Here is a 20,558-nt window from a genome sequence, read left to right on the forward strand (position 1 = left end):
ATGGATTAGCCAAATAATCTAAAAACGATCTCGCGTCGTCGCGCGCTAAATATCTCAAACTAAATAAATATTTCCATAAGTAATTTTCTCCCACTTTATGCGCAGTTCCAAATGCGCGGTTTATCTGTGTGTTTCGTTTATCAGACGACATATCGATGCGAAATATTCGTTCGTTCGAAATAAAATTCGCCGTCCATCTTCGAAGATGGACCGACGATCGCAAAAAAAAAAAAAAAAAAACAGCGCAGAGCGTCTGTCGACGGAAGAAAATTTTGCAAGATCGTGATAACCGGCTTGCGACGTGAACGCGACATAATGCTCGAATTGGCATTTAACGTTTGACCGTGTTTATTACAGTCCTTCGGAGTCTCCGGTCTTTTGAACGAATTAAGACGGACATATGTTGGTTTTCTCACTTCAGCCAAGTGTCCGCGAAACCCGCGAACGATAAGAGAAAATACTCACGAACGAGTTGCGAAGACTCGTTCATAAAGTTTTTTCTTACAATAAGATAAACAATTATCGGCAAAATAAAATGAAAATGTCACCGACATTAAAAAAGCCGAACCGACAAAACCTGGTTAAAACAAAGAACTGAAAGAGAGACATGAAAACTGCTTTCACAGTTAAGAAAGCTTAAAATATTATTCTGCTGTGTGAGGCCGTACAGAGAAAGAGAAAGAGAGAGAGAGAAAAAGAAAAAGAGAGAGAGAGAGAGAGATGTGAAAATTTATCGCAAGGGTGTTTAATCGAGATAAAAAAAAAAATATCGCGTCGCGAATCGTAAGCTCCTTTCTGTTTCCGCGTGTACAGCACAACGACATAATGTTCAGAGGCCTTCGTTGTCGTGCCCGCTTATTCGCGGACTTACTCGCCTGGCTCGCCAGCGAGTCGCGGCAAGTGAAAGTTGCTCGAGCCACTTTCCCCTCGGGGGAACCGCTCAGCTGGCTTCCGGGCTGCGCCAAGTCGCGATAAATGCCAGAGATCCACCGCCCTGAATCGGTCGATCTTTCGCACGTTAAAATCTGTTGCTTTTGCAGATTAAGTTAGGAGGAGGCAAAATTTTGCACAACACAAACTTGTAAAACGCAAATTGTACGTATCGTTAGGTAGTGTAATGGCTCAATCAAAACGTGCGAAGTTTTTTTACCATCCTTTATAGGCAGCTATATTACACAATTTAACGTCTTTTCTCGTTTCTCGCGCTCTGTAACTGATAGGTAGCGATGTAATTACAATTAATTAATTAATTTGATTCCATCAGTTGTAATTTACACTTCGAGGAAGCGTTGCATAAGCAGTGGTGTGCAAGATATGCCGGATGTAGTCCAAGATCGTCTGCCAAATAAACACTACGATCGGCGATTAAGATTAAGACCTGATTAAACGCGCGCGCGCGCGCGCGATTTTCTTGCGACGGGAAAATAACGTCATTGTTGTGATCGGGTGCGACACTTATGTCACGAGGTTTCCACGATGTGTGTGTATCTGGGTGATTAAATGACGGTAATCGCGCGAAAGAATCCTCCCGTTTCCGCGTGCGTCTCTCCCGCGACGTTTTCTCGTTCGGGAGTCTCGTACGTAAACGGAAGTCGCGCGCACGTGCGCGCGAGAAAAGGGGCCGGAGAGAAGTCTCCGGGTGCAGTGCTGTCCTCTCTTCGTAGCCTTGTAATTTTCAAGAGAATTGCGTGTTCGTGGGAAATGATCTGTAAAATTGCAGTCGGGCGCGCGCGGCTTCCTGAGTGCGCGTCATCACCAACACGCGCATATAATGCATCCGTACGTACGTATGTACGTTACAAAGCGTCGCTTCGTGGACTTCGCACCGCGTCGTGAATTCCTTAACCGCGCCACGTCCTCTCTCGCGCGGACTTTCTCCCGGATTGATCCGTATAAAATTTAATTGGCGAGCGTGGCCGCGCAATACGCGCGCGCGCGCAACAGACTGCGTCGTTAACGCGGAATCGATGTTCACCGTGTGATCTTATCACGATGAGCGAAATTTTAACGAGCAACACGTTTACAGAACTGAATTTTCGAATCCCGCTTTCAGCGAAAGTTTGAAATTTAAAATCGGCTGTTTTTAAGATTCAACCAATCGTGAATTCAGACCTCAAAAATGACCTACTAGCTGGGATACAGATCCACGTGACTTTTAAATCGAATATATAATCTTCGCGAAAAGTCAATATTTTTTCACTTATATTTGTTGAATCGAAAGTTCAAACAATTCTGCGTTCGATAAAAAAAGAAATTGAAAAAATCTTTAATAGTTTTGAAGGTACGATAAAAACAAGCATCTCTCTAAAAGAACTAATTATTACCAGAGACACCGGTTTGTCTGTTCGCGAAAGGTTAAAATCAATATTTGCTTAAAATCAATGTTTTCGTTTCGCCGACTTGAACTAATTTGCATAAGAATTTTTATTTAAAAAAAAAAACCTCGACGTTATACACCTCTTTTTATTTCGCTCCGGATAATATATAATTAAGAAACAATTATTAGTAATCTCGTATATAATAAACTGACAACACGTGCGCGCTGATTGCGTCAGTTATGTCGCCGATCATAATTCATTCGCGCTTCACGCGTCTCTAAATAAACAATCGCGGTCGAGGTGCACTCTCGGGTCGAAAAAAGAAAAAAACAAAACAAAAAAATAGCCAAGGGAATCGCTGTTTTAACGAAACGCGGTCAAGCGCATTGCCCTCCTCTCCCGGTTTGGTTTCCGCGCGTAACTTTCGCCCGCGCGCGATTCTCGTTGCCTAACAATTACCTAATCGTTGTCGTACACAACGTCGATCTTCCGCCGGGCGGCGAGCCGCGCGCGGCGTAACACATCGATAATCGAGATGCAACCTGCTCGCAGCAGAACCTCGAAAGAAAAAGAGAAGCGATGCGCGTCGCGCCGGCTCCTCGCGTTACACTGTCAAGGACATCTCTCTCTCTCTCTCTCTCTCTATCTTTCCGTCTCTGTCTCTCTTCTCCGGACCGATCACTCGGGGGAAACGAAATAATGCACTCGCGTCAAGGAGAGGGATTGTTGCCGAGAAGTGTTAATCGAGCGCGCGCAAATTAATTCCTCGCGAGAGAAAACGCGCAATGAAAATCTACATATTTGCAATGCAAACCCACATATTCATAGAAACTTACAAGGCACAGACGCGCTATTATGCCACCAATTATGCTTAATGTCTTTATTTTCATTATTACTCGAAGATAGAAGTTTTTATATCAGCCCGTATGACGACAAGTATTATTCATGCGCACGAAAGCGATTCGATGTACGCGTACGTTTGCGAAGTAATTGCATAGGAACGCGGGGAAGGGGGAAAAAACTTGTAACACAGAGCGCAGAGTGTCGCAGATACACGTGAGGTCAAAGGGTGATGTAAGAAACGGATTCGCGATGTTGAAAAAAAAAAACAAAAAACAACAACGCTTATGCGAAAGCTGCGTAAAAAAACTACATACTGACGTAAAAACATTGCCTTTCACTTTCGTTCAAGCGACGAGAGGAGAGGCATGTTCCCGCGCGCTAAGCGATTAGTGGCCAGCGCCAATTGCTAACTCCATTGACGGCACACGTTTCTTCGATGTAACGTACTCCGATCTCCGCGAAAAGATCGAAGGGCATCGACGGCTCTTCCTAGAAAGCGAAATTCCACGAATTCCAAGCAACAAATACAATAAAACACGCGGTCGCGTCGCGAGATTTAATTGATTCGAATTGATCTTCGCGAATTCAACTGACTGACCATATAATCGCTCGAGTCATCCGACGAGCGATTCAAATTGGAAACCTTCGCGATGCGAAGAAAAAATGTTAACTACGCGGTAGGCGTAAGTAAATTACATACGCGTGTCAGCTGAGAGAGAGACGCGCGCGCGCACACGGTGACGATCGAACGTATTACGTCGATTACGCGTGGAACGTAACGGTTAGGAATTACCTAAAAGGATCATCGCGAGTATTACGCAGACTTACGACGGCCATGTTCCATGGCCAAGGACGAGTCGCAATTCCGCGTCCCCGAAGGACATGTGCGCCTTTCGAAACCAGTTACTGACTGTGCGATATCGTGAAGGGTATATACAACACAACAGCCGGATACGGATTCATCTGTTCTCCGCCTAGTATCGGTTTTCTACGGTCGCGCGCCGCTGGGACGGGCGAGTTATAAGGCTCGTCTCACATCGCCGAGAGAGAGAGAGAGAGAAAAAAACTTGCCTTTCAATTTCTCATGCTAATTATTTATCATCTCGAAGGCAATTAACGTGTGCGACACGCACACGCGGCGCGGCGTATTTGCTTGTTTCAAAGAGAGGCATCCGAGGAAATATAGCGTGTGTGTGTTTATATGCGCGCGCGCGCGCGCGTGTGTGTGTATTCGGCGCTAAGATATATAAACACATCGACGGCGTGTACTTCATGCGGAAGATATTTCGTCGAACGTTTATTACTCTCGTAATGTGTATCTACGAGCGGCGTGTAGTTATAAATCGTTCAGATCCTTTTTAAATGCTAACGCGCGCGCGCGTTTTCAACGCCGCGCGCGGGGGGAAAACTTTCTATGGGGAAATTATCGAACCGGCAATCATCGTAAATACGCCCACGTATACTTTCTAATCAAACTGCTATTTAAAACATGTTCTCTCGCAACGGGACGCAAACAAAAAGGCAGGTTGTGGTTGTGTAGAAAACAAGGAAAAAGCCGCTTTGACCGTGTGTACCGCAAATAAAGCATCAAAGAAACATTTACCTAATCGTTTCGTAGAAAGGATGTCATTTTCAAAAATTGTTGAACAAACATACGGGATTGCTCGACGCGCGTTGAAAACACACTTTGAAATATTTTCTGTTGCAGAGAATCGCAATTATATTCGTAAAGCTTTGTGTTTCGTATCTTTATTTTGTCCGTCGTCGTTGTTGTTTTTTTTTTTTTTTTTTTTTTTTTTTTTTTTTTTTTTTTTTTTTTTTTTTTTTTGACTAAGATGTGTGTCCGTTGTGGCGCATCGTTTCGATGTTAATCCGATGCGCGGCGCTTTACTCCATCATCCGCGAGCTGCCTTAGGACGGCTATCGTCGTCCGAAGGGGATTGGGAAGCTGCGGGTTCTCGCCCGCGAGATGGTAGCGAGAATGCAGACAGGAAGTGTACGCCTTGAGCGTGAAGGAAAGGGTGAAAGCGCCTAGACCACACCGAGAGAGGGGGAGAAAACGCAAACAGTCGAACGCGAACGTACTTCCGCGATCTCGACCGATTCTAAGGCGTTTCCTCCCGCGTGCGGCCGATTTTCATGTACGTGTGTATATAATATACACTAACCGACACTCCGGAGCGAGCACACGTACCCGCTAATTCATTTGTAAGAGTAATCGACACTTACGTCATCACCGTCTTACGCGGATACTCAGGTCGCGCACGTTACCACCGGAAGTTTTGATCACTTCTCCTTAGGAAAGTTTCCTTCTTATCTTACAAGGATATATGCCGAATGCAAAAATTACCCGTTCGAACACATGTGTGAACGCTTTATATTTTTCTCATTACAAAAAAAAAAAAAAACACGCAAGAGTATCGCGATACAAAATTTATATTCTAAGAAAAATCTGCGGTAGAACAAATTTATACAAGTGATTATTTTCAAGTGATAGTAAAAGTAAGGTGGACCACATCGCGGGATTTTAATCGGGACGGTATTCGATTTTTTGTACACGTGCCTTTTATTTTATATTGTTTACTTATTTTTTTTTTTACGTAAACTTAATTGTATACACGCGGTAATTAATTACGTGTGGAAACATAATAGTTTTGTTCTCCTCTTCTATATGTTTGTTTTTTACTTTATCAAAAAAAGATAGGCGTCGCGAAATCAACGATAAATGTTAGTTAAAAGCGCGAAGTTTGTGTGTTCAGACAATACTACGGCTTTACAAAAGAAGCGTTCGTAATCCGGGCGTTATACATCACTTCCGATGCAGTTTCGTTACAATCGTTCGTTCTCACGGTGAATGACGTATCACGAATCCAGATCGGTACGCGATATCATTCATTGGTATTTCACACTATTTCTATCCGACAGAGTCGGGCGGGAAAACGCGATTTCCTAGTCAAGCTGCGTCGCGAGCATTCGCAAGATTGCGATCTTTACTCTGATGAATAAGCTTCCGTTTGTGTATTTGCTCTTCCAGCAGCACAAATCGCCAGTGGCTTGTCTGTTGCAGTCGTTCAAAATTCCTCGATATTTGTCTTAAAAGTGAATCTTCTCAGAAATTTCGCTCAAAAACATAAACAAAAAAAAACGAATAAAAGCGGTTTTTTTTAGAATTTTATTTTACAGGGTGTGTTAATAAATATATTTTTATTGTATTTTTAATATGAGTATAAAATATATTATATTTGTATTTATTAACACATGTAAAATAAAATTCTAAAAAACTGCTACTATTATAAATATTATATTTTTTGTAAAGTCTAAATATATATATATATATATATATATATAAAATATCAAATTCTTTCTCGTATTCTGTCCTATTTAAAAACAAGTGTCTACAATCGCCTTTATTTTACAACTTCTACAAAGATCTCACTTAGATAAAAAAAATCACTTCGACGTTGGTACATCTGAAGTCCTTTCTTCTCTCTCCTTTTCTTTTTCTCCTTTTTGTAAGATACTAGCGCACAACGCAAGATACTGGCGCACAACAACATAATAGCGTGCGCTACGCGCACGCTATTATTGTTTTTATTTTAACAGTAGTGTCAGTGAACACAACCTGTCACCGCGATGGCAGCTAGTATATACGTCTTATAAACCATAGTATACATTAGAAAGATGTCAGAAATAACGCATAAAAATCACTCAAAAAATAGCAAGAGAAAAGAGTGGAAAAACAACACGTGACTGTATTTTAATCACGTGTCATTAAAAACGTGACTAAAGTAAAGTCACGTGTTGTTTTTCCACTTTTCCCTGTCACGTGACTTCAGTCACATGTTGTTTTTTCTCTCCTCGCTGTCACGTGACACTTTATTTTAGTTACGTTTTTAAAGACACGCGCAACGAAGTCGCGCTCGAACGGCGCGAGACAGTATACCGTGCCTCTTGATTCGCACGACATAGATCGAGAAACACATCCGAGAAACGTCCAATCAGCATCGAGATAAAAGCGACAAAAATCAAGATCGATAGAATCGATTGTGATTATTTACATACGCTTTGTTTTGGTAGGAAAAAAAAAATTTCCGATTTTGTTTATTCCATATGTTAATGTTTATATCACGCATCTGCCGGGAGACACGCGCGCGTACACGTGCAGATGTGACGTGGCCGTCGTCGTCTGCTGTCGTTTACGAGCAAGAGTGGGTCACCGGGTAAAGAGGAAACAAGCGAAAGACCATCATTCGCGCGTTCTGCGTCGCGCCCGAGGAAGCGGGAAGAGTAGGCCTCTCTAACGAAAGCAAAAGCCTCTTTCACTCTCTTTCGCGTTACGTGAATAGTAGCGAGTCTAGTTTCACTCTTTATTAAGTTGCGCGCTCATCTCTTCCCGCGAGGCATGTCTCAGGTTAAGAAACTTCATGTGCGCGAAGATCGCGCTTCGATAAACTCCGTAATTCTCCGATTGGAGTTTCGGTTTAGTTTTGAAATACAATATATTCTCTGTATAATTTTTTTTTGAAAAAGTTAACATTTGTAAAAACGTTACGAATAATTTTCTAAATCCTCTGAAAACGATTATTTGTTTTTCGCGAGTTAGTTTGTGACTCCGACGGCCGATTTCTTCATACCTCTCGATAGCTTTTATCCTCTGGATAAATTCCTCTGAGAAACAATAAGGAGAACCAATTTTGGGAGATATCTTCTAGATAAACCAATGAATGAATATAAGGCCTTACGAGCCGTTCTCAAAGTGTTGAGCGAGAACTTATACATGTATATATATATATGTATACACATGTAACGAATTCACTTGTAAATTTTTACAAGTGAGTTTTTCGAATTGAATTCTCAATTCTTAAAATCATACGGGATGCTAGATTTGCATCTCACATATGAAAGACCCCGGATACCCCCCTAACTAATTATTAAAATATTGCGAAAAAAACTCTAGATAAAGTTATCGAAAACACTTATCTAGAAGTGAAAAAATTGGCTGTGAAGCTACTATCGGCTTACTTAATTTTTATTGTTTTACAAAACGAGACCGCAATTTTCTTAATAACATTCGAGTTATCTTAGAAATTGTTAAATGTACACGTGTATATATTCTTTATGTATGGAACTGGTGCGAAAACGCGTCTAATATATCCACATTGGCGAAACGTGTTTTATTTTTCGCTTTCATAAAATTTCATGAAGTGGTTATTTGGTAAATTCGCTTTTTTTTTTTTTTTCATAGCTATGAATCACCGCGGAATCGTCGTCACACAGCAACATACCGGTAATACAGTAAACCGGCACGAGACGAGTCGACTTTACGATCGTGTCGTCCCACACCGTTTAATTCTACGCAAATCCTTTAAGTTACGTTCGCATGCGCGTGTGTTCGCGCCCGAGTAAAGAATCCGGCGCGCGTATTGAGAAAATTCATGTTCTGTAATCCCGGACGATACCCGGCGAACCCCGTGAATATGTATGTATGTACGTTTGCAGTTTGGCTTCGGCTAAGTAGCAAAAACCGATATCCACATCGGTGGAAAACTTGTGGCACTTATTCACAACGTTATTTCGCGCGAACGCCAATGCTTTTCCTGACATTCCTCGTTGTGTCGGAATTCTCTGCTTGTTAATACTACGCTGTATGTGTATGCGCATTTTAACACTTTACTCATCTACCTACCTACCCGGCTTCCCGAACGAAGTTGCCACCGACTCCGGCTCAACGCGCCGCGGCCGAAGAGTATATAAAAGTTTTTACTACGTGTGTGCGCTTACGCACACGTAGCCCTACACAATTTTGTAAACAAGAACTGGAAATATTCGCTACATTATCCCCGTGTAATTCTCATTTATTCAATACAATTTAAATTTAAATCCGCATTGACCGTTTTTTAAATTTACAAACGAAGCTCTCTGGCAGCGAAAGAAACCGATTAATAGATCGGCAAAGAATTGAGACAGCGGTGTAAACAGCAAAATTATCGCGTCGATCGACGCACGAGTTGCAAATAAAAGTCAAAGGATAATTGCAATAATTATCACGAAAGATCTTGTTGTTATTTTTAAAACGCGAGGATTTGCAAGGATCTCTCGCTTCCGCTTTCGTTGCGCTCGCGAGCTTAATTTATGCGACAGCCAATAGGAAACCATTTCTACGAGCACTAGGCGCATACTCTGCTCGAAGGAGCGGCCAAGGACGACTTCGTGGCTCACTGCGTGCTGGTTCATTATTACATGCAATCGCAATACTCTTTGCACATCCACGATTCTTGTTTCGATCTCTCTCTCTCTCTCTCTCTCTTTCTCTATCTCTCTCTGTCTCTCGTGTAATTTCGATCGTGTTTTGGCAGATTACGAGCTCGTAGAATTCGAGACATTAGTCGATAGCAAGTGTACGAGCGATTAAAACCAAAATAAATGGGAATTTGTCGCTTTACGTTTTCAATTCGTTTATAACCATTTTAAAATTAGAGATACCGTGGGAATTGGCGAAGATCGCATTACTCCAGTCGGCGCAATTAGCGCACAGTTTATTTATAGATAATATATTCGATAATTTATAGCAGAGGTTTTTCGGCGCTTTCATTGTCGATATAACAGGCGCGCGTGTTCTCTTGCGACGCACCTCTTGCGTGTCTCGTATCTCAAATAATCGCAAACTTTTGTGTCGGGAATTCGATTGGATCATTAATCAATAATATTATTACGCACATTCGGCGTATCACGGATCAACGAACGTTTGTCAAACACACGTCGCGAAACGCAACGACGATTTTTTATTTTTTTTTCTTTTTATTGGCCCGAGGCGTGCGTCACGACTACACAGTTGAAACGCGCGTTCTTCGTCGCGCGAAAGGTCGAAGCGAGCCCGACGCGTGTGATCTGACGCGCTTATCGATCACTCTAATCGGTTTAGTTGTTTGACCACTGCGCCATATCGGCGTGCACGCTACGCGACCTTTCGGTCTAACGCACGCGAAACGTAAATTCAAAGGATTCTTTAATACCCATAATGGTTTTGCGTGGTTAATCGCTCGTCACACTTTTAGCGCGCGTCGCGCGCGTTAAATCATTCGATTTTTCACTCGTTCATTCTTCCCCCGGGGATTGTATTTTTCCCCGCGAAAGATTGAGAAAGAAATTTTCCGCAAATCTCCGCGATCGAGGAATTAAAACTTCGCTTTTCGATGTGTGTATAATAATTTATTCGAAATAAATTTTGTTTCGCGCGGTCAAACTGTGCGCGAGTAAAACTTGTGCGAGAGAATTCTGAAAGAAAACCATGACTCACTAGACTTCGTTCGCGCCTAAAAGCGGCGATAGGGAATAATGAGGTCGCGTCGGGAACTAGAGATAGCCGCAACGCGCGCGCGTGCGCGCACACACGCGCGCGGTGAAAATCTAAGAAAACACACACGAGGCTTCCGCGCTATAATTCTCGCTTGCATTTTCACAAGACGCTTCTCGAAGCGATCTCGGGAGAGAGAGAGAGAGAGAGAGAGATAAGGCCGAAAACGTATGCTCTATTGTGCGCGGGCACATAAAAGCCGCTGCAAAAGGCGGGAGGTTAACTTTCTAGGAAGCGCGCGCTGTACGACGTTTCGGCCGGTCTCGCGAAGAAACATCGTCTCTCTCTCTCTTTGCGTTTTATATATATATACTATACGAGATAAAAGATTCGCGCGGAACGAGGAAGTCTCGTCTTTTTCTCAACGCCGCGTGCTATGGGAAATTCGCGTGGTGTGGGAAACGTCAAAACACGCCGGTAATAATGATACAATATATGTATGTTTGCAAAGGCTCCCTCTATATATAGCGCGGTAACGTGTCGGAATGAAAATAATAATTACGTTACGATATATGGTTATTCATTGCGTCGCGACGTATCTCTCTCTCTCTCTTTCTCTATCTCTTTCTCGTAATATCTTTCTCTTCACTCGTGTGTAATCATCGCAGGCGTCAGCGCGCGTCTATAATTAGAGAGGCTAATTAGAGCGCGCTCGAAAAGAGAAAGTGTTTTGGGAAAAAAGGAACGATCGGAGCGCGCGCTTCCGGCCGCACTCCGAGGAGCGCGTGACTTACTTGTGCGTGTAACGCGAGCAAGTCTGCGCCTGCGAATTATAATACATTTGCGAGAAATTGTCTAAAATTTATTAATACTCGGGAGATACAATGCGCAGAGACGTCGCGTGTTGCGCTCGTATCGCGCGCGAGTGACGACACGAAGAAAAAGAAGAGAGGGAGAAGAAGATTCAGAGGCGGAAGAAGCGCGCGAGTCGTAAAATAACGACGTGCCACGACTTGTGAATCTTCATTCGTGCAATTTCACCGTACACGATCGCTCGTATACGAGATTATACCAGGTGTATACCGCGCAATCGCGGAGCGCTGTGCTTCGCGTCTAATAGAATCTAAGTTAATGCCCGTTACGGGACGTACGTCAGGAGAGAGATGATGGTGGTTTACCGCACGCACAAATTACCGACACAACCGCGCCGGCACCAAAGATTTACAGATCGTAAGTCAACCGCTCTTCTCCCGTCTATCGGGCGTCTCGTTGTCTTTGTGATTTTCTGTTCCGAATATTGCCGCGAGAAGAAAAGAGCGCGGAGGAACCGATTGAGAAGCTTCGAATGATCTGAAACTGAATTTATATATGACAGGATCATCTTTCTACAGTTTTTTTCTCTTTCACGAAATTGATCGAGCGAACACAAAGTACACATAAATTTTGCTCGAGTTCTTCGCGATTCTTATCGATTTCCGTGATTCGCTCAGAAAGTTTTCTCTCGTGTATATTTTGCACAAAAAAATAATTAATATAAGCACAAAAAAAAATAATTTTACATACAAATATTGTATTAAAACTTTATATTAATTTCACATAATAAAAATATTATATTTTTAGTTCGCATAAAAAAAAATATTTAAAAGACCGACATGTGTCGAATAAAATTTAAAATTTGGTTAGAGCAAGTTGAAAATTTTTGATTAGATTATTTTACAAGCTCTCTTCGGTGTGTACCGCGTTATAATCGACCATCCCGCAAGCCGCGGGATCTCGCGCGATCCCAATCGCGGAAATAGATCGCATTGATGGAGTCGCGGCGTCAGTATAACCAACGGCTAAACAATCGCATTTGTTTGAAGAAGGTTTCCTGCGGCCTTGGTCGCCGGTTATTTCGGACGGGGCGGCCTATCCCACCGAGCTATTGTGCCCGATAGGATTCGATTGATCGGCGAAGGTTCATCGACGCGCGCGCGCGCGCGTCTATTATAACGGCCGAGGAAAACTTGTGGCTCGCGGAACAATAATAATAAGAACGACATTTTCAACTTTATTTCGCGATTTCGCAACATGAAAACTTCATAACCTTGCCAAAAGCGGCGGATCAAAAAAGCGCGCCGCGAAAAATACTTTCTTCAGTTCCCGAACCCTCAATTTTGCTAAAACCATTTTTTGCGACGCCGTCCGAAATGAATTGGTGGTGTATCATCTTGGAAGATGATACACGCTTACGCGCTCGACAAGTTACAGTGATTATCGAGAGTTTCAGGAAGAACGGCGGGGAGTTTATATGTGTCGGAGACGCGCTCTCGCGTGTTCGCGTGCCCTCGATTGCGTAAACGACCAGCGGTATTGAGGAACGGCGACTTTTAAGAGAGGAAAGGGGAAAAGATAACAACCGAAACACACTCTTTCTCGAATGCTCGGAAAAATATCCTCGCGCGCATCTTCCGCGCGAGTATATATATATATATTTTGTACAAATTTTGTTGTTTCGTGACAAACTTTTGAAATGAGAAATTGCCGAAGAGAGAAAATAAGCGAGGGATGAAATTGAGATTTCGAGTCCGCGACTCGAGATCTCGCGCGAACGCGAGATCGCGAAAATAGATAAACTCGCGACGACAGATACGAATGTGCGGTAAAACCGCGGCGATAATGCGGTTTTGTCGCCTCGTCGCATAGGCGTAATCTCAAACTGCCAAGACGAGACGCTCGGACTATAATGAAACAAAGTGGGTTCGCACACTCGTTCGCGAAGTATTTATTGTTTTTCTAACATTTAAAGTCTCCGCGATTTATTAGCCAATTTTCGTGTGTGAACGCTGCGGTTTTCTTCGCAATGCCAACGTTTGAGCGTACACACTCGTTTTCGTCTCGTTTCTACCGCACGATTTCTAGTATTTTACTTACGGAACGCGTTATTGTGTGTCAATAAATTGACATTTCACATTGTATATGCGCGTAGAGTATCACAACTATTTTCCATGTCGCAATAAATTCAGTCTAGTACATATGTATATAATATATATATATTTGTTGCCGCAAAGTAGAACGCATGTTTCGCGATATGCGCACATGCCTCTGCACGGCATAATTGTCTTCGTTATCTTCGCAGCTTTTTATCTATTGGCGCAATTAACAAAATGCACCTGTCTCGAGTGCTAGAAAACCAGCGCGTGTTGCACGTTTTTGCGTATAAACGTGCGTGTTACACAAAATTGATTAGAAAGAAAAAAAAAGACCTTTTACAAGTCCCGTATTCTTGTTTCATAAAAATAATTGTCATTGATATTTAACTCTGTTCGCGAACAGACACGTGTCTTCCAGACACACTCGAAAATTGCGCATCGGCGTCTCTGATTAGTTTGTTTTAAACGCTTGTATCTTCGAAACTACTAGAGATGTTCTCAATTTGTAAAATATTGATTTTTCGCGATGATGTTCGATTCTAAGGTCACGCGGGTCTCACAGACCCAGTCTGTCCGACTAGTCGTCATTTTTGAGTCGTCTGTCCACGAAAAGGATTGAAATTATTAAATGGTTTGTCTCGACTGTAAACTGCGGTGTTTTTCATCTTTCGCGTTACAAGCACAAGCTGTTCAATTAAAATAATAAAAACCGTAAAAATAATAGTCCCCCATAAATTACACATACCACTAATTTCAAACGCCTATTTCCGCGAAATCTGCGTTGAAATTGCGGATGGTTTCCGCCGCGGCGGCAGCGGCCGCGTAGTAGTAGTAGCTGTATCGTCAAAGACCCGACATTGCATTGTAAACAAACGAGGGGGGCGAACGGGGACGCCGCGCACGCGCGCGCGAGAGAAAGAGACGGAAGGGTACGGAAATGCAGCTCTTGGTGAATGAATGGATAAAATCAGGAAGATCCCCCCGCGCATGTTCCCCCTTCGGTTACATCGTGCGTCCGTACGCGCCATCGGAACCGAGAGACACAACGCTCGTTTCTCTCCCCCGACGACATGCCGCTGCTTGTAATGCCGCCTCGCAACACACGAGATTAGTTCCGCAGAGCTGGGCGGCCGACGAGCAGCAGCCTTGAACCAAATTACGGGCTGCCCGTTGTTTAGTTGTTTAGCCGGAGCGCGTGTGTATATCGCGCAAGCGGAGGAGAAATCCCCGGCCGCACCGGGGGCACCTAAGGCGACGCCACGAGCAGCAGACGCGTTCCCGCTTCCTGTTCCTTTAATCCGCCCGCTTTTTTATTCACCGATCGTTTCCAGCCGGTCGATTATCGATCGAATATCTTTCGCATTCCATTCGTCGTTACGCGCGCTGCGTTGTTAAAAAAAAAAAAAAAAAAAGATTTTTCACCTCGACGAATCAAACGTAACTCGTTGAAATGCCGTTTTTTTGTTTTTAGTTTTTTTTTTTTTTTTTTTTTTTTTGGAAGAATTCTATCTCCTGTGATATTCTATCGCGCAACTCCGCGCGATAGAACGCGCATATCCGACACATTCGTCGAAACAGGACGCGGTATTGTGAGTGCAGCCTTGAATTTACAGGCACGACTGCAACAATAGTTGAATAGAGCGCATTGGCATGCCGCGAAGAGAGAACCGCAAAACCTCGGCGAGCTATTCGCGCGAAAACGGCTCGCGAGAACCGTGATATTCTGTAAACCGAGGCAGAAAAAAAAAAAAAAAAGAAAGAAAAAAAAGCGGCAAAGTGACTAGGAATTAGCATACCGTTCAATAGATCACTTTTCTCTCGCGCGCTATGTACAGCTAAAAAAAGATGGCAAATATTTCCGAACGAGGAATTTGCAATTCCCCGGTTGGATCTGATCTGACAGTTTCGCCGTTGGTCAGAATTTTATTGATTTTTTTTCACATACACGCGCAGCAAATTTGTCCGACGCCGTATTACCCGTCACCGCGGACGTATTATTATCATATTCATTGTTACTTATTATCAATCATCATCATCATCATCATCATCATAATCGTCCTCGCTATTTCCATGCGATGTCTTAGTAGCCAACATCGTGGCGTGACAAAGCACGTTCTCATAGCCTTGACAGTCGACCTGAACACTCTTCGGACTTGACGGCTGACTAGAAAACTCGAATCTCCTCAATAACGCAACGAGTCTCGGGATCACATCGAATTCGATAATATTTACGCGAATGCCGTAAATATGTTGCAATTTGTCTCCGATTATTAATAACCGACGATGAATTTATAGTATCAATATGGAATATGCAAACATAGAACACGAAAGACGAGAAGAGGTGGGACGTGATCGCTGGCGCACTATTTTTAGACGAGCGTCTTCAAGGCCGTCGACTATTTTTACACGTTTTTCTCCGCGCTCACATCCAGAAAAAAAATTTCCAATTGTGAGCAATGTTGTGAGCAACAAAAAATTTTACTGTCAATAAATAATGTTACGTATAATGTCGTGTATAAGTAGACAAATATAGTAGACAAATAGTAGACAAATTGTGACAAAATTAATTTATTGTTTGCAAACAAGAATTTCTTCTCTTTAAAAGTTTCCTCTTACGCGTCTCCGAAGCAAAGTTATTACGCGCTTTGCTGATAGCGTTGCGTGAATGTACAAAGACAAAGAGAGAAAAGACAAAAAAAAAAAAAATTATTAAAAGAAAAAAAATTATATAGAAAGCCGAACAACATATAAAGTCGCAAATTTTCTCGTACATCCTCCGGAAATAAATACCAGACTTTTGTGATAAACGTGTTACAATTAGACACCGAGACTTTTGGAAGAGAAAAACTTATACACAGAAGAGGTACAGATTGTTTAACGTATTCACGTATTCACGTATTACAACGTGTCGTTGGCAGAAAAGATTTTTTAACGGTCGTAAATTCTTCGCGACTCAAACGCACAAATTATTCCGAAGAGGTTTTTCCCAACGGAACAATAGGTTTTGCTTCTGCTGTCGATGTCACTCGTAAAACTAGTTAGCCGGTTTAAGAGCCATAAACTCGTTTCGTTTGATAACAAAATATTGCCAAGCTTTTACGCGCAATGGAACACCGTGTTGAAAGAAGAGATGTTGATTCTGTGCTAATTTTGTAAAAAAAAAAAAAAAAAAAATTATGTGTGTATCATCTGCACAGACGCGTGTATGTATTATAATTAATTGTTGACTAATTAAAGTACAAATTTTGTGTTTTCAGGGAAACAAGGTAAAGACGGACCAGAAGAAAAAAAAGATGCAGACGGTGAACTTTGGGGCAACGTGGAAGCGCAGGCCGCGTTTCTCGGGCCCAATCTATGGGACAAAACTTTGCCCTACGATGCCGACCTGAAGGTATTAAACCATGTATGTATAAAAACGCGATACGGTAAGCTCCTCAATTTGGCTGAACTCAATCCCGAAATTACAAAGTAAATTAATTTGTACATTAATTGATTGTATATCATACTCATTTTATTTATTTTGGAATCGTTCCACTAATTATTAATTAGTCTACGGTGTTTCTAATGTGTGTGTGTGTGTGTGTGTGTGTGCAATTTTTTCTATAAAATTTTCAATGTGTTTATCGCGCGACACGGTTGATTAAGTTATGTTTTCATTAGGATTTGCCACGATTCTTATACGATTTGAATGGCTTTTACGAATATCGGTCCCGCGGAAAATGTGTTTCGCGAGGGGTTCATCACACATCCCGGAAATTGCCGTGCGCAAACACGTAATAGAATGGCGAATCAATGTAGCGGACCATTGCATTGCGCTCTGTTGTAACACTTATTCCGTTATAATTTGCTTTCCCGGGTCGAGTAACCAGGAAGCCGAATATTAAGCCGACTATGTAATCGCCACGATAGCGGCCACTTTCTCCGTTATGCCTCGCCGGAATCAAGGAAGTTTCGGCTATTCTTTCCTCGATTCCCGTTATTATTTTTAGCCAAACTGTTTGAATAACGTTTGTTAAAAAAAAAACTCTGTTTTTCTAGCTCTTTGTAGCAAAAAACTTGACTAAAGAGAGAAAGAGAGATAATAACATGATAGTAACTGAATATATAATACAAATAGAGAGAATTGTTCGAATAGACAAATAGACTTCTCTTCACACATGTTTCTCGTTAACTTTCACCAGTTCTTCGATCTCGATAGCACAAAGTGTTTTTTTATATTCATATTATTATTATCTTTACGGTTTTTTCTTTTAATTATTCGAATTGTGTGAAACAAAACGTTATCAACTTTCCAAGAGCTAAAGTTCACGCCTGACTTGAAAATAAAAAAACAAATCCGCTGTGATCCCAGATACATAATTAGATTGTATTGTTTAATTTTTCCCTAACGTAATCGCTGCTTGAATTTAACGACGAAGATCCCGCTCGCGAAATTGACCGTTTCTCTCTTGTTGCCAGTACGTCGATCTCGATGAGTTTCTTTCCGAAAACGGCATCCCCGTGGACGGCGTGGCCGGTGGCGGGCAGGGGGCCATGCAAAGTGGTCAGCTTCACAAAATCAACAACACCGAGGCCGCCGGGCATCAGGGACCAGCGGGACTCCACCTGGAACCGGTCACCAAGCGCGAGAGGTCACCGTCGCCGAGCGAGTGCTGCTCGCCGGACACCCTAAACCCACCCTCACCCGCGGACTCCAGTAAGTAAATCCCATCTTCTCGATCCTCACGCTCGTTCTAGCCGTCGTTCGCGATGTCGAGATCCTGAGAAGTGTTTTTTATACAAACAATAGAATACAAAAAACATCAAAAAAACACGCTTTACACACAATTCCACAGAGTATCGCAAATAAATCACTCACTTTTATAGTATTAGCGAACTAATGAAAGAAACGTAACTGTAAGATGCGACAGCGAAAGAGAGAAACGTCCGAGAGAAAAAGTTACAAGTGAGTAAGAAAACGACAAAGCGCGGCGCCGACGAGAGTAGCCGCAAAAGTACGTGCGCAAGAAAGTGAGAAAAGGAAGCCACGCTATCTCAGAATCTGTATCGCAATAACGTCGTGCTTGTCGAGTGCATCACAGAAAAAACCAGACTAACGTCGACGTTGCGAATTTTTCCTCTTCCGCGCGACAGATTCCGAGGACTCGTCACGAATACAATATGGCTTGTCTCTTGTAGCGCTCTCGATGGCCTCATCGGGGCGAGACTTCGATCCACGCACCCGGGCCTTCTCCGACGAGGAGCTCAAACCACAACCTATGATCAAGAAATCGCGGAAGCAGGTAAGTCTCCTATTTATCTCCCATCTTATTATATCGTCACCGTTCGCGTTTTTTTTCATCAGAGTTTTCTTAGAGAGATTTCAATGAAAAAGAAAAAAAAAAAAGCGAATTTCTCACATATAAGTAATTAATCGAATACGCAATCGTGTTGACGAACGTCGCGTTTCTCGCGACGTAATGAATACGCGAGCGTTCTTATATTCTTTCTTTTTTTTCTCTCTTCCGTTTGCGGCCGCAGTTCGTTCCGGATGACTTGAAGGATGACAAATACTGGGCGCGTCGTAGGAAGAACAACATGGCGGCGAAACGCTCGCGAGACGCGCGTCGCATGAAGGAGAACCAGATAGCACTCAGGGCCGGCTTTCTTGAAAAAGAGGTGAGTTTTTCCCACGGTTGGGAATTCTAAACCGTGATCTACATCATCATCGCGACTTCCGCGATCGATTATTAAAAACCGAAACAATATTGAGCTTGTTTGGTTTTTTCTTTACTTCTCGCAATTCATCAAAATCATCGGAACCACGACGAGAAAGAAAAAAACCGACTTCTATGAGCGTGCAAAGTTTTTGTTTGTCAATTTCATCTTTTTTGATTTACTGTGTGTAATTTTGTTTGTTTACTGATTTCTCTCTCTCTTCGTTTTTTTTTGTGCAGAACATGGGCCTGCGGCAAGAGTTGGACCGGTTAAAAAACGAGAATATGTTGCTGCGTGACAAACTGAGCAAGTACACGGACGTCTAACATCCCGTAATCGGGCGTGCACACCATCAGCTCGAGCGACAACGAGAGAGAGAAAGAAAGGGAGACACGACAGAGAGGGCACGACGGACGATCAGCCCCCTCGTATGTAATCGCGGCAGATCACAGTCGCGATCTTCGCCCCGAAGCGAGCGGAGAATACGAAGAGGAAATCTGATGTTGACGAACATCAACTATCCCGACTGCCGCCGCTTTAGAGAGCCGAAACAACTTCTTCATCGGAAAAGTCTTCTACGAAGACCGTTTTATTCTTTATTCTCTCTCTCTCGCACTCTCGAATAAAAACTTCTTGAGTCCTCGCTCCTTGTCCCGCTCTAGAGAAACTTCTCCACTTGTAAATAGATATATGTATAGTTAGATTATATACACGCATACATGCATACATACGTATATATATATATATATATATACACACATATATATAGGACGCCCGCGCGCGTTATATTGTATATGTACATTTATTCCTGTGCACTGCACGTTGTGTGTATGTACATTTGCAATATCTGTGTGTACATATACAGTGCGCAAGAATATGTATATACATACATACATATATATATATATGTATATATGAGTTTAAAAGATGAAAAAGAATATATATATATATATATACATATATATATATGTACACAAGTATCTGATAGGAAAAAAAAACATACTTCGTCACACGACACATAAGTGCGCGTACGCGGCGCGCGACGAGATACGTCGACTTCGTCGAAGCCTTCTGTACAGCGAGCTGTATTTCGAAAATTTAAAAAAAAAAAAAAAAACAAAAATTGAATTATCGCGCGGGATTCGAAAGAAAAAAAACCCGGGAATTCGGAAGAAGAGGGCGAATCTCGTCGGCGCTCAGCACTGCCACATGTAAAGGAGCTAATATTATATCGTTAGATCGACATGGAGCGGAGGCGAGCGAAGGTTGGGAGAACACGACGCTTTTCTGCGCGCACAGGTGTTAAATCGAGAGATCCTGGTTCTCCGAGAATGCGTTAATTACTGTAGCGTATCCCACGTGGTGATGGTACACAAGTGATTCTAGTTGTTTTAATCGTAAAATAGATGATGAACACGTGTTTCGTTTTCGTCGTTTTTCTTTTCTCTCTCTCCCTCTCTCTCTCTACTTTTTACTCTGTCAATCCACCTGTTT

The 20,558-nt window shown here is 42.5% G+C and overlaps 1 protein-coding gene across 7 annotated transcripts in view; it reads left to right on the forward strand.

Annotated features, from left to right (window-relative positions):
• LOC109855925 (thyrotroph embryonic factor) overlaps positions 1 to 19,818 on the forward strand; it is a 71,888-nt gene extending 52,070 nt beyond the window's left edge. For 3 of the 7 annotated variants that reach the window (XM_020430647.1, XM_020430648.1, XM_020430642.1), the window contains 5 exons: positions 16,625 to 16,770; positions 17,826 to 18,063; positions 18,501 to 18,649; positions 18,888 to 19,025; positions 19,304 to 19,818. In XM_020430647.1, coding sequence (XP_020286236.1) covers positions 16,625 to 16,770; positions 17,826 to 18,063; positions 18,501 to 18,649; positions 18,888 to 19,025; positions 19,304 to 19,390 — 758 coding nt within the window. In that variant the 3' untranslated portion in view covers positions 19,391 to 19,818. The remainder of the gene's footprint in view (positions 1 to 16,624; positions 16,771 to 17,825; positions 18,064 to 18,500; positions 18,650 to 18,887; positions 19,026 to 19,303) is intronic. The other 4 variants (XM_020430644.1, XM_020430646.1, XM_020430643.1 and 1 more) reach the window with 3 other exon arrangements.
• Positions 19,819 to 20,558: the final 740 nt, after the last annotated feature.

This window comes from Pseudomyrmex gracilis, unplaced genomic scaffold, assembly GCF_002006095.1.
Source record: "Pseudomyrmex gracilis isolate BER0280 unplaced genomic scaffold, ASM200609v1 scaffold_102, whole genome shotgun sequence".
Lineage (NCBI taxonomy): Eukaryota > Metazoa > Arthropoda > Insecta > Hymenoptera > Formicidae > Pseudomyrmex > Pseudomyrmex gracilis.